General features: G+C 33.2%; 2 protein-coding genes across 2 annotated transcripts; one reads left to right on the top strand and one right to left on the bottom strand.

The window, feature by feature from the left end:
* Positions 1-302: 302 nt before the first annotated feature.
* LOC115996679 (putative late blight resistance protein homolog R1A-3) lies at positions 303-6,016 on the top strand. Its single transcript, XM_031236031.1, has 4 exons — positions 303-424; positions 508-575; positions 1,328-5,214; positions 5,717-6,016. Exon 3 carries the CDS (start codon positions 1,384-1,386, stop codon positions 5,209-5,211), a length of 3,828 nt encoding a protein of 1,275 aa, XP_031091891.1. The 5' UTR covers positions 303-424; positions 508-575; positions 1,328-1,383; the 3' UTR covers positions 5,212-5,214; positions 5,717-6,016.
* A 4,432-nt stretch (positions 6,017-10,448) lies between these two features.
* Positions 10,449-15,039, bottom strand: LOC115997228 (expansin-like B1). Its single transcript, XM_031236740.1, has 4 exons — positions 14,791-15,039; positions 13,682-13,788; positions 12,500-12,811; positions 10,449-11,011 (listed from the first exon to the last, which is right to left on the bottom strand). Exons 1-4 carry the CDS (start codon positions 14,936-14,938, stop codon positions 10,814-10,816), a joined length of 765 nt encoding a protein of 254 aa, XP_031092600.1. The 5' UTR covers positions 14,939-15,039; the 3' UTR covers positions 10,449-10,813.
* Between the last annotated feature and the right edge of the window lie 305 nt (positions 15,040-15,344).

Raw genomic sequence — 15,344 nt, 5'->3', positions numbered from 1 at the left:
TAAGGCTCAACTAAATTTTCTTGCCGATTTAAGGAACTTTAATGTTTTTCAGTTAAAGGACCCAATTACACTATCAACCATACTCAAGGGTTAATTTAACACTTTTTCCTTTAATTCTTATAAGTTTTTAACTCTAAATGAAAATTTTAATTATTTAGTTGACCAGTGCCGACAGGCAGTGGACTAATAAATAGTCTATATAGTGACCTATATTTTTTAAATAAATTAAAATATATAGAGTTTTTTTTGGTGAAGATTAAAATATATAGAGTTATCGATACTGGAAGTTATATTTTCTTTAATCCACATGCCAGAACTTATCATCGTTGACCTGCTCGTCCATTCATCTCATCTTGGTCTATGGCTGGGTTGATTTGAAGTATGCAGACTGAAAACAGAGCTAGGAAATGAAAGAAGTTGATTGGTAAGAATTCGGAAACTTTTCTCATGTTTTGTTGCACAAGCATTACTTGGAATTTGATCTTCGGATTTACGTTTACGGTGCAGAAAAAAGCTAAGCTCTTTCTCCAGATTCCTAAAGTACCAAAATTTGATCAACCAACAGGAGAGAAAAGGTATATTTATCAGTGATCTCCTTCCTGTTTTGGACTAGACTGGACTTTTCTCTCTTTTGATTATCAAGTTCTTTAATATGCATACAGTTGCTCAAGCTTGAGTTTTGACATAAATCAGCTAAAACTCTCGCTGGTTAGAATTAGAGCTCTCAATAATCTTACCCATTCCTTGCATTACTGGATTCTGTGGATTGAGACATTTTGATATCTAGGGTCTGTTTGGTTTGCACATGGGAATGAGAATCAAATACTTGTAATGATAATGGGTTTTGGTGAAAGTGTTTTGCATGTTTGGAAGTAGGGTTAAATTAGAATGATTACCAATATTGATGTTTGGTTGTATATGACCTTATAATGGGAATAAATGTTTTAAAAATACAAAAATAAAAAATCAAGACAATTGATCATAATATAATGACATCCAAAGCATTAATATGAACAAAAAAAATCAAACCAAAAATAAAAAAGTACTAATTCAAATTTAAAAATTAGATTACCAATAAGATGGAATGATACCCATTTTTTATTAGGGAATGAAAATTTTAATTGAAGAGATAATCAAAATCCATAGTTGTATTTAAAAAAGTTGTTAACCAAACACTTTGATTACCATTCCTAATGTGTAAACCATGGACCAAACACACCCCTAGTCTTTCCTTTCTTTTTCCCACTTTTGCTTTCTGTAAGCAAACACTTGCTTATGGAAGATTATATTATATGCCTGCAAATTTCATCTACATATCTTCTTGTAGGACAATCAATTCCTCAACCTCGATCAATATCCATCTCGAGTTGGAGGCCAGGATAGATGACGTTTGCTGCAGATATTCTGATGTCTAAAGACAATCATGAAACCCTTGAGGATAGCAACTCAAGTGGATTAATAGATTATATGGAAGAAGCTGTCCAACAAGCAGGGCATTTTGGAATAGCTGATCAAATTGCAACTATTGGGGCGATTGACAATGTCTCTCAAGTGCGTGAAAAGATTAATAATTTGAAGAGTCAAACTCAAGCTTATAGGGCCATTATAACATCACAACAGAATCAGGCATTCCTAGATGACAATTCTGTGGTGGAATATGCTGACAATATCCTTGAGATTTTGAAATGCTGCAAGGATATTTTGGAAGTTACCTTCAAAGAGATTAGTGATCTTGAGAAAAGGTTATTGCTCTTGAAAATGTTTTTAGAATTCATTACTACACTAGGCGTTGAAGGTGAAAAGTTGCAAGATCTCTTGATTGGTATTATAAGTGTGCTTGATACTGCAACATTGATATCTGACCAATGTTTTCTCATTGGAGGGGAATCAGAGATGGTAAATGTGATCAAAGATTGCATGGCTAAGGCCAGGTTTATAGACTCTGAGGTAATAGATCTTTTGCTAAAAAGTTTGAAGTCTACTTCAAGCGCATCAGAATTTGACATGATTGTTCGAATAGCTGATGAAATTCTCATTTTTCTCCAAGATGTTTTAAGGGTGACACTAAACCATGGGGCAGATATGAATAATCAAGTAAAAGATGATGAAATTCACTTGGAACTCGAATTCTTGGAATCTTTTCTCTCCAATAAGTCAAGCCAATATATTGAACATGTGAAATCCATCTCGTCACATGTTGAAGTTGTATTCACAGCACACGCACCAAAATTGTTTTCTATAGGTGAATTGGATTATCTTTCTGAGTTATCCAAAGATCTTAAGCTTATCAAGGCAGAAGTGCGCATATTAGAACACCTGGACAATACCATGGAGCCTCAAATCAAGGATCAAACTGAAACCCTTCTTGAGGGATTGGTGTTTATGCGGAATTACTTAATGAGTCATAAAATGAAGCAAATTTATTGCTCAGATTTCTCTCTCTACAAACACATAGAAGAAATGGCTTTTAAGGGAGAATCAATAATTTCTTCAATTATTGACAATGGAGTGAAAGAAGATTTAGTGGGGATGCTCGAAGATATTAAGCACTTGAAGATAAGAGCTAGTGGAATTTATCTAGAGCCAACAACATTGAAATTCCCAAGGGTCAATCAGAAAGCCTTTCTTGATTCTTTCCTCCAATATCTAAAAGAGGATGTGATCCCTACATCAAACAAGGTTGCGCTGGTAAAGCGGCAAGTTATGGCAATCCATTCTAGTTTAGAGTCATTAAAAACTTCATTCTCTCATGCAATTGAGTTGTACAATGAGCATGATGAGGAATTTAAAGCTATCAAGAGTCGTGTTGTAGATGCTGTTTTTGAAGCAGAATACACAATTGATTCATTTTTGGTGAGGCAACATCATCTTTGGTATCATATGTTGGAGCTTTTCCAAGTCACAGAAAAAATTCAATCCATTGACAGTAGGATTGAGATTTTTAACAAGAATTGGGAAGCTGAAGATAGAAGTACTCAACAGATGAGCACCCATGTTTTACCTGAAGTTAATCAAGGCAAAGTTGTGGGTGTTGAGAACGAGGTGAAAGAGATTGTAGAGAAACTTGCCAATGGGAAAAAAGAACACCACGTTATCTCAATTGTTGGTATGCCAAAACTTGGCAAGACAGCTTTAGCAAAGGCAGTATACTATAATGAAAGATTTTTGAACCATTTTGATGTTCGTGCATGGTGTGATCTTTCTGGAGTAAATACAAAAAGAAATTTGTTAATGGGGCTTCTGAATCAAGTTGGTATGAGGGCTCAAATTCGTGATTTTTATGATGATGGAGATTTAGCTCAGTTTCTCAAGAAAAGCCTTTGGGGAAGAAGGTATCTTATCGTTATGGACGATTTACAGGATATTGAAATATGGGAATACTTTCAAAGGGTATTTCATAAAGAAAACAATGGGAGCGGAATTATTTTCACCACTCGGTTCCACGGGTTAGTTTCAAAACTCAGTGACCAAACCATAAAATTTGTTCATCTTGGATTTATTCCTACTTCAATATCTTGGATGTTGTTAAAAAACAAGATATTTGACAATGATTGCTCTGGTAAATTGGAAGAAATTGGAATGCGTATTGCAGAGAGGTGTTACGGAATACCTTTTGCAATTCATTTGGCAGTTGAAACTCTGAGAATGATGGAAAAGAATCCAGATAGGTGGGGGGAAGAAGAAGAAAGGCTTTTCTCTCAAAATATTACCTACCTGAATGATAACATATTAGAACCCAGTTACAAGGACTTGCCTGAGAAATTGAAATCATGTTTTCTTTACTGGGGGCCAATTATAAAGAGTGAAACAATTCCCATCAAAAAGTTGATATGGTTATCCATTGCTGAGAAACTTGTACAACAAACAACAAACAAGAGCTTAGAGGATCAAGCAAATGATTTATTACTGGAGTTACAGACAAGTGAGGTACTTGTTGTAGCTCAACAAATATTCAATGGCAGAATTAAAAAATGCAATATTGTTGAACAGTTCTCTGAATTTTGCTTGAAAAAGTGTAGGGAAGAACACATTTGGGAGCTAATAAATGGGAGAGATGCAGATACTAAATCAAAGCAAGAGCCCTACACTCAATGTCGCCTGTACATCCATTCCAATGGAAGACATTTTCTTATGTCAAAGCCTAGTGGTTCACATGTGCGTTCTCTGATATTTGGTGTTGAGGACAAGTTAATTATGGACTGTGATGTCACATGCATCACAAACAACTTTAGGTTGCTTAGAGTATTGGATTTTGGGAGCATTAACGTTGGCAATTCATTTCCACGAGAAATAGAGTTGATGATTCTGTTGAAGTACCTAGCTATTCATGGTAATTTTGATTCCATCCCAGAGTCCGTATCTAATCTAGGTGATCTTGAAACTTTTCTTATCAAAGGATCAAAAGCTGGATCAGAAGCTGTTGGGCTACCCCACACTGTGCAACATATGAGGAAGCTAAGGCATTTGCATATATATCCACATGCTGTATTTCTTCCAGGTCCAAATTATCATGGACAGAAGTCATTGATGTTATCTATGGAATCAGATCTACAGACCATTTCTGCACTTCCTCTTGTTTATGATGTGGGCAGTACTTGGACAGAAAAAGAGCACATGCAAAAGTGGTTAGGGAATGTTCGAAACTTGAAATTTGTAGTTGCTGATTCTTCCAGTACTCTAGAGAAGTGCAATCTCTTCCCTTCTCTATTGTATCTAAACAAACTTGAATCACTCAAGATTTGTTGTACTCACAGAGTGGTATCATCTAGTGACTTTAGCTTTCCCCAGAGCCTCAAAAGACTCACCTTGTCAAATTTGGCACTGCCATGGGATGAAATTTCTATAATTGGGAGGCTGCCCCAGCTTGAGGTTCTGAAGCTTCTTTGCAATGCCTTTAAGGGTTCAAAATGGGAGATGAAAGATGATAAGTTTCCTAGACTCAAATATTTAAAGCTTGACTCTGTAGATATTCAACAATGGATAGGTGATGATGAGGACTGCTTACCACACCTGGAGTGGCTGGCTCTGCGAAGCTGTGAGCAACTTGAGATGATCCCTTCCTGCATTACCAATAATTTTAACCTCCAGACAATTGAGTTTTGGGGATGCAGTGATTCAATAAAGAATTTGGCAAAAAAAATCAATGAAGAAAGGGTAGATGTCGGTTGTGAACAACTTATTAAGGTTGTTGACCATCCACATCGTGCATAGAAGGTAATATATATATATATATATATATGTATGAATAGTTAGTTGTTTTCCTTTTCTAGTTCTCTTTTCCCCTTTTGCCTATGTGTTTCACTGTTTTGTATAGAGTCTCTGTTTGGTAAAGTTTATCATGATTGATTATAACTAATGAGTTTTTTTTTTTTTATAGACAGTGAATAATCCATAATCTATTCAAGTTAAGGACTATTACCTAACATAAACTAAGATGTGTTATGTTGCATTGTATGATTCATAACTATCATATTTATAAAATATTACATCTAAAATGTAGACTACTTTATCCTTAATTCCAATCATTGCAAATTTTGATTTCTAGATTGAGTTTTTTAATGCAACTGTAATGTTAATGATCAAATTTGTCTGTACTATCACAATTAATAGATTAAAAGTGTCATTTCTCATCCAATTAAATAAGTTTTACTAAACAACATATTGACCGCCCATCTCTTCTCACATCGTACTTTTTGATTATCTAACACTCTTGCAGGTATAATTGGACAAAGATTCATATTAATAAATGGATGTATTTGTAGTGTTATGTCAAGCTGAGGACATGAAAGATCTGCTTACTAAACTCTTCAGGACCTATTGTGAATTTGCAGCAAGTTAAAGGAAAGAAGTGAAACAAACTGGTGCAATGTGTTCTTTTTCTTGTTTTTAATGGATTTTGTTATAGAAAGTTTTAAGAACTGGTGCAAGTTGGACTTTGGCTTTAATGCTCAAACTTTTTAATATTTTGCTTTTTACAAAGTTTTAACCTCCAATATTATTATAATTGCTTTAGTAATCCATTTACTTATTACATACTGAGTTTTCATATATACTCATAGAAGTTTAAGTTAAATTAACACAATGTTTGCTTATTAGTTAACTAGTTATACACAACTTTAGACAATAATTTTCCTTTATTGCTATTTTATTTTTACTAGGGAGTTCTCTAATACGGAGTATAATTTTATTTTAAATAAATTGCTTATATTGTTTTACTGACAAAAGGCATTAGTTCATAGCATCAATTAGAGGCAGTTCTACAAGTTCTAAATTACACTTTAGCAAGGGATTGGAATTGGAGTTGACTTGACTTTGATAGTACTAACTTAACTTTGATATTTGACATACTTTTGTACTGCTGCCTCTTACCATTTTCCTCCAACCATTTCTTTGTCATAAAAATGTAATTAACAACACTATCTTTTAAAAAGGTAATTAAGCAAAAATGAGTTTAATGAGATATACTAACTGGTTGTAAATTATTATATAGTGTAATAATACATCCGTTACCATTCATGAATAGCACAGTCATAGACTCATAGGTCTGCACCCTGGTGGTTAGGACATTGATTCTTTGGGCCAAAAGAAAAAAAAGATATTCTTAATTCCATGACATAATATGCCATATTATTATTAGTTAACTATAAAATTAAAGAACCAATTTACTTGTACTCAAAAAAAAAAAAAAAAAGAATCAATTTACTTAACAATCAACCAATTGCAATATAATATATCAAAGTCGGAGTATCAAGTATGTTTAATCTTAAATTTTTTCAAATTTAAAAAGAGCGACAAATTAAAGCCTAAACATACTATAAAATTTCATATCTTATCAATTTAAGCATGCATGCATACCTTTGAATTTTTTTCCAGAAGCTTGAGATGATGACAAATTAGAGGAGTTACTCAACTGAGATGTGTATGCATTACAGATCGAAGACATGATTGATGGAGAGACGACATGCCTACTTTGAAATTTTAATGTTGGTGCGTGGAAGTAACCATCGTTATACCGTGGACCATGGTCCATAGAGCTTTGTGGACCATAGTTTAAAAAGCGGCGCCGTTAAAATTTAATTTAACACATCCCCTATTTTTTGTGTGTTGATAACAAAATGAAGTTACAGTGTATCTAAAATTAAACTGTCTCACATATTGTGTTTATATTATCAAATAAAACTGTAATTGAATTCAAATGATATTTAAGTTGTGTTGAAATGAAACTACATATAAAATGAAACTGAATAATCACTACACCAAAAATGTTATTTAGCAACGATTATTTTGTTATTTCATGGCAATTGATAACTGCCACTAAGTTGTTTAGAGGCGGTTCTTTAACCATGCCTAAATAGTGTGTTGGGAAGGATTTAGCGGCGACTTTAGACAACCGCGGGAATTGTTGACCAACATTGCATTTAGCAGCGGTTTTGTAACTACCGTGAAATATAAGGTAGTTTACTTTTGCTTTTAGCGGTGGTTCTCTAACCACCGCTAAATATAACTATTAGTTTATTTTTTTAAATTTTAGTGGTGGTTATTAAGAGTGTCGCTAAATATTTTTCTTTATTTATTTTAAAAATTTTTAGTGATGATTATTAAGTGTCGCTAAATATTGTCTTTATTTATTTTTAAAATATTAGAGGCAGTTATTTAAGTGTCGCTAAATATTTGTCTTTAATTACATTATTATATCTTTATAATTATCATTTAATTATATTTCTTCAAAAATCTTTATATTAAAATGCGTAGTGCAATCACAATTAAACTCTATGTTTAATTGGAAAGAAAATCAATTGTAACATTTAATAATATTCAATAATATATTAATATTTGAGCATAGTATTCAAAAGCAACAAGTGATAAAAAAAATACTAAACACCAACATTTGACAAACTCCAACAACAGCAAGTGATGAATCCATCAATTCCTCTCATCTTAGCTTTCAACATAAGTGATAAAAAAAAAAATACTAAACACCAACATTTGACAAACTCCATCAACAGTAACACAAATGTTGGGTTGAATCCATCAACAACAACACGTGATCCTTCACAAACATATAAGCTCTTCTTTGAATATCAAGCCACTTGAACTCTGAAGGCCCTTCAATGGAGTGTTCAGACCATCCAATTGAAGAATCAGAGGATAATCCAGAGATCTTGTGCCCATATCACATTTATACTTTTTGTAACAGAAATTTAATTTCAATATATGTAATTCAATTTTCTTTCTTCATAGTAATAGATGGGGTTTGATAATGGGTGGTGCATAAATGTTCTTAGGTAACTTTTGAAATTCAAATTACAAGCCTAAGGTTGTGGGTTCAACCGTCCTAAACAATCTGAAGAATTGTGGGACTTGAGACTAAGTCCTAGTCCTCCACTCAAGGTGGTTGAGGGGTGGGTTGTAACTTGGGCCAATATATTTGGCTAAGAAAGGTGTTGGATTCTTGGAGGCTGGTTTGATTAAAGTAGGATTGGGGTTATTTAGCAAATAATGGATGGTGAGGGCACCTCCCGGCAAATTATTGCATAGACCATGGTCCACACAACTGTGTGTATTAAAAATAAAAAGTACATTATTTTTATATTGAAGGTACGGGATGGGCTTTCATGCCTTGGGCTGGACAATGGGATGGGAGATGTCTGCTACTTGGCAAGATACATATGCGGTCTAGAATTTTTAGTGTTGTCATTCACTCATTCTCTACTTTTTCTTGCCCAAAAGTACTGTAAATAAGAGGTATGGGATTTTTGCTTGTTTTTCCACCTATCTGAAGGATGTAGGGTAAATTATTGTGTGAATCATGGTCTACATAGTTGCGTAGACCATAAATATAAGGTACATTTTTATTATACTAAAAGTATATTATTTTTGTATCGAAGGTATATTATTTGATAGTATATATAAAATAATGTACTTTCAGTACTTAAATAATGTATATTAAAATAATGTATTTTATGTACAAAAATAATATATTTTTAGTATATTAAAAATGCACCTTTTATTTATGGTCCACACAGCTGTGTGGACCATGGTCCATGCAATAATAATTGAGGGTGTGCTCGGGAGCAAATTATACCGTGCACCACTTACGTAAACGACGTCGTTTTGAGCATTGTAAACTAACCGTCCGTTTTTTTGGAAACCACGTTTCCGGTTTTGGCCGATCTCTGTATTTATGTTAATATTCTGTGTATTCTAGACAATCATTCTGTGTATTCTAGGAAACCGTTCTGTGTATTCGAAGCAATCGTTCTGTGTATTCATGTTAGTAACACATGTTGTGATGTGTTTGTGCATCCAAATGTTTAGGAGGATGAGTTCTGTGTATTTTGTGTCAATATTCTGTGTATTCATGTTATTAACATAGGTTGTGATGTGTTTGTGCATTCGAATATTAGGAGGATGAGTTCTGTGTATTTTGTGTCAATATTCTGTGTATTCTGGGCAAACATTCTGTGTATTCTAGGCTAACGTTCTGTGTATTCTATATAATGATTATGTGTATTATAGATAATGAATTCACTGGAGTCATTCGCGTCCGCGTCCACTAACATCTGTGTATTTTGTGTCACTATTCTGAATATTCTGGGCAAATATTCTGTGTATTCTAGGCAAACGTTCTGTGTATTCTAGATAATGATTATGTGTATTATAGATAATGAATTCCCTGTAGTTATTCGCGTCCGCGTCCACTAACATCGAAACGACGTCGTTTACATACGTGGTGCACATTGCTATGTGCACCATGGTGCAGGGTATAACGATTGGTGGTTGGGAGGCCAATTATCCAATTGCCTTAGTGATTTGGGTCAACTAGCCTAATTATTTATTTCTTCTATTATTTAATTGTTGTATCCCAATTTTAACAATCTAAGGGCCTAGGTCCTTGTTAATATTTTACCGCAATTTTTTGTATTATCGCGTTCTTGGCGATGTTGGTCAATTAAAAACCATCATTAGTAAAAGAGTGTTTTATAAAAGGTTAGCCATAAAGAATAGATGGTGTGTATATGTATTCAATTTAATTTATAAAATTACAATATGCCAAAAAAGATTATATACTTAATAATTTTTCATATACAAAATATGTACTGAAAAATGTTATTAATAGTTTTTTTTATTTTTTTTTATTTTTTTTTGGTTGAATTGCTCCCCTCACTATCACTAATTTTATTCAAATGCATCTTCATCGCTATTACTTCTGTAACTACTAACATTTTAATTACACAGTCACTACTTTTTCTTTTTTTTTTTTGGTAAATTCAACGAGTCTTTCTCCGTCCGTTTAACGGTCCGAGTCCACCCGCGTTTGCTCCGAGAGGCACAGGAGCTTGCCAGGAGAATCGTCACTTGTGGGAATCGAACCCGGGTTCTCCCGAAATTCAATACTTTAATTACTCTAATTTCACTTTTTAAACGGATTATTAAGAGAGCATTAGTGAATGCAAAATGATGCTGAGTTGACATTGGGAGAAAACTCCTTATTATAATTTTATGGATAGAAGGGAAAAAAAACTATTACCTACTTTTTTCTCTTTAGATGAATCAAAGCATGTCATGCAAGTAAAAAGTAAAGACGAAGTAGAAATTCAAACTTATAGTATTACTCGTAATAAATAACTAATAGAGAAAAAGTACAAAAAAAAAAAAAACCAACAAAAACATAATAGCACTGGAACTACTAGCCTAAACAATAACATAACACAAAAAGGTCAACAACAATTATTAAAGCGGCTAGCATGGGATGCATATATATATATATACTTGTGTATGAATGCTAGGGCAAGCATTGGTTGAGCAGCATTTAGTCAAGCTGAATGTAAGTATCGTATGCAACGCCGGCCTTCCACTCGTCCGGCAACACGTCCGACACCTCTAACCACTTGGTATTGCCGTTTAAACTTGTCTGGAGTCGGAATGAGAGTGATCCCTTAGGAGGGTTTTGGTAATCAAATACTCCCCCGAATACCCTTCTCATGTCCCTCCACTCCTTGCAATCCGCCTGCATCTTTCACTTTGTTAGAAAAAAAATTATATAAAAAGTAAAACAATTTGTGTAAAACTTATTTTTTAAAATTCAATTCATTAAGTTCTTAGGACAGTAAAGTATCATATTTCTGACTACTAGAAATTGATAAAAAGAAATCTACTACTAGAAGTCATCAGAAATTTAGAATGGATGGATGGTGATGGTGTATGTTTCTTACTACTATTAGAATCCCAAAAAAAACTTTGTTTATAATTAATCACCAGTACAAGTGGTTCATTAGTAACCAACATCTATCAGTAGTAAAAAGATGTTGAAAAATTCATAAAATTATGTCCACTTGTTAAGTATAAAGTATAGAAGCAAGATATATTAGGCGATTAATTAGCTAGTATCTCATTTTTGTAGCATTGCAGAAAAAGTGGAGCTAATGGATCCCTACGATATCCACTATGTGATGCATTGAAGCAAGTGCGTATTGCCTCTATATATCATAATCCAATAATAAGTGGCCATGGCATGTCAATATCTATTAATACGTACGGCCTTGAGCAACAATGGCAAATTATTATAGGCAAATTACATCATGAATCGAGTTTACTTGTATTGTAGATTTTGATCGTCTAAGATAACTTTATTTGACATTGTGTATCTATAGTTGACATATTATCTATTTATAATTTGTGTGACTGTAAATAAATTGAAGATACATAACATGCTAACATAAAATGATAATTACAAATACATAAACAGTTAACTGTGGGTACACAGTACAATATGTTAATTGCAAACATAACAAGGACAAATTATTATAGGCAAATTATACCATGGACCAGAGTCTATCCTGTATTGTGGACCATGATCTAAAATAACTTTGAGATTGTGTACCTATAGTTGACATATTATGTATAGTCTATCCTGTATTGTGGACCCTGATCTAAAATAACTTTGAGATTGTGTACCTATAGTTGACATATTATGTATGTGACTATAAATAAATAGAAGACGCATAACATGTTAACTACAGACACAAAATGATAATTACAAATACATAAACTGTTAACTGCGGGTACATAATATATTAATTGCAGACATAAAATATATTGTTATATATAATATTATATTTTTGCATATGTTTGCAATTAACATATTTTTTTAACCTATAGTTAATAGTTTTTTTTTCTTTCTCAACCTACTGAAACACAAAGAGTCAACATTTGCCTCCACTAAGGCTCGAACCCACTCCCATCATCCATGTGGGAGTGTAAACCGGGACACCGGGTGCCACTAGACCACAAGTCTTTGGCACCTATAGTTAATAGTTTATTTCTCTGTAATTATTATTTTATATATGTGTGTAGTTAACATGTTATGTGCATTCAATTTATTTATCTGAACATAAACAATTAACTGTAAGTATAGAATATAACTTTCGGATTAGGCATAATCAACAATGCAAAATAGATCCTAATCCATGATGTAACGTACAGTTGATTAGTGTACCTGCCAAATTTGGGCTGCTGTAATATCAGATAATCCACTTTGGTAGATGGGCAAAATGGCAATGTAATTAGGGAAGTTGCTTTTGTCGTGAACTTGGATCATGAGATTGTAGCCATTGTAACGGCATGGAATCCTGCGGTATTCCACGTCCACCACGCCAAACGCGAAGAGCTGGTTAGCCAGTCCCGGAGTAGCCATTTCTGAGTAGGCACGTGCGCTCAGGATAAAATCTGTTCTGTCCCCTTCGCCGTAGTCTGTTACTACGATCCTCGTACCTTCCTCGTTGCAATGTGTCGGAATCTTGCACCTCACCTGTCACTCCATCATGTAATTTCATTATGTTTTGTACTAGAGACCAATCAAAACTAGAGCTTTATTTCTAATACTCCGTAGTATTTTTTTTTTTTTTTAAACATTCAATTCTTACGAGGAAATATATGTTCTATATTTTCTCAAAATTTTTTAACTCAAAGAATTAATTGCTCTTATCATCAGGTTCGATCTTATGACCATCCATTTAGAATAGTAACAAAGGTGTCATCAATCATACTACATAATAGTTGACTGCTTTATTTCTAATATTGTTTTTATAATATGATTATATATAATTTTTAAGTAGTGGCAATATATGTTAGTTAAGTGTAGAGTACTGCAATTACTATTTGAGGATAAATTATACCAAGCATCAGGGTTCACTTTGCATTGTGGACCACAATTTAAAATGATATTTAGATTATGTATTTTTAGCTAACATATTATGCGCATGTAAATAAATTGAAAGCGCATTTTGTATTGTAGACCATGGTTCAAAATGATATTTAGATTATATGTATTTCCAGTTAACATATTATGTGTATGTATGTCGTTAACATATTATGTACATACATATATATTAAATGGATCCACATAATATATTAGTCAAACATTAATTTTAGGTTAAAAAAAGAGATGTGCAATTTTGTCTCTGAGTTTTTTTTTTTTTTTGAAATACGGAGGTTATGAGAATATAATTCCATAAAAATGATAGAACGAATTTAAATACTATAGAATTACAATTCCCCCTAACTAAACGAAGGAATTTGCTCACTTTCAGAGTTATGTAAAAATTATGTGAGAATAGAATTATAATTCAACACACATGTGGTTGTCCTTTTCAAGCTTTCTAAAAGATGAAGAGTATACCTGGTAGCATGCACCACAGCCAGTTCCATTCCTGTAAAGCCTAGACACTCCACTTACTTTACCACCATTCACATTACGTCCATAGTCACCAAACCCACAAGCTCCACCTGAAAATTCATTAAGTTGTTTAATTTTCTCATCACCCAAGAATATAAATTATTAAAATATATGTTTTTCTTTTCTAATGGAAGTAAAAATGCTCAAGAAAAATTAATCGGTCCACACAGTTGTATAGACCATACTATTAAATAGGTACATTCAGTACACAAATGATGTATTATTAATATATTAAAAATGTACATTATATTCAGAAAAAATACATTATTTGAGTACTAAAAGTACATTATTTTGTATAATGTATATTCAGTACACGGATAATATATTTTTAGTTACATTAAAAATATAATGTACTTTTTGTTATAATCCATACAACACTGTCTAGACCCTAATTTGTATTGGACTCATATCCGTTTAGGCTGGGGTCTCCCTTTAATTATTAAACTTAAAAGTCATTGACATGTATATATACAGCTACGACAGTTATATGTAACGTTAAACAGAAGTATTGAAAGAAAAAGTTCTCTGCTCAATAATAAATTCGCTTTTAAAGCCAAGGACCTTGTGGTCCAGTGGCATCAAACCCTTCCCTTTATACGGGAGGTGGTGGGTTTGAGCCTCAATGGAGTCAATACTGACTCTCTCGTGCTTCAATAGGTTGAGAAAGTAATTATGAACAGATACTGCATTGTAATAGAGTTAGTAGTATTAAAAAAAAATCGCTTTTAAACGATTCAAAAACATACAAAACCTATGCAACACTACAACAAAAAATATATATATATATTTTGAAGGACCAAGTCTAACACCGAGTGGCTAGAAAGATTGTTGGGTGAAGGCTTGAAAGGGCTAAGTCCAGTACCATGCCTCTCGAAAATGTGACGGTACAAGAAAATAAAGTTCCATCTTCGCTATTAGCGTAGTAATAATCGCTTAATAATCCTTGCTAACAAGTGGTATTAGAGCTGATCAGCAGTTTGAGTTCCAACAAGAATAAAAGCTGACACATAATGTAATTAAAATGGACAGGTAGAGGAAATTAGAACACATACTTTGAGTTCCATAGCAATCTGGGCTTCCATAAAAGGTAGCTCTAGTGTAGAGAGAATTTTCTAACTGCTCACCATAGCTCAGCACAGGTAAAAGAAGCACTGTAACAAACAGGAACAAGCACTGCAAGTTCTTAATCCCTAAACCCATGCCTAATATAATGCAATCCAAAATGCAGGAAAACAATATCAACTACTAATTAAGAAGCTAGGCTGTGTAGATAATAAGATCAGAGAAGCTAAGAAACAAATGCAGTGAGGAGAAGAGATCCAAAAGGCCATATTTATAGTTAAAATTTTGAACTACTATAGGAAGCAGCCACCTTGAGGTTTTTTATTTGATTTGTTATACTTTTAAAAAACAAAAAAAAAAAATAAATTATTTTCTTCCACTAAGGTGTTGGGGCTTAACCAAGTTGTTGGTTAATTGGGTCCCTGGATCTTGATAATAATTATGTGCAAAATTGGAAGCAGTCTCCAGGATTGACTCTATCCTCTGGGTGACCATTTGTCATCATCTTATTCTTGATTGGCCTTTAAAAATATAATGGATGGGA

The sequence above is a fragment of the Ipomoea triloba genome, chromosome 11, assembly GCF_003576645.1.
Source record: "Ipomoea triloba cultivar NCNSP0323 chromosome 11, ASM357664v1".
Lineage (NCBI taxonomy): Eukaryota > Viridiplantae > Streptophyta > Magnoliopsida > Solanales > Convolvulaceae > Ipomoea > Ipomoea triloba.
The sequence above is the reverse complement of the archived record's forward strand: the minus strand, read 5'-3'. Positions and strand labels throughout refer to the sequence as shown.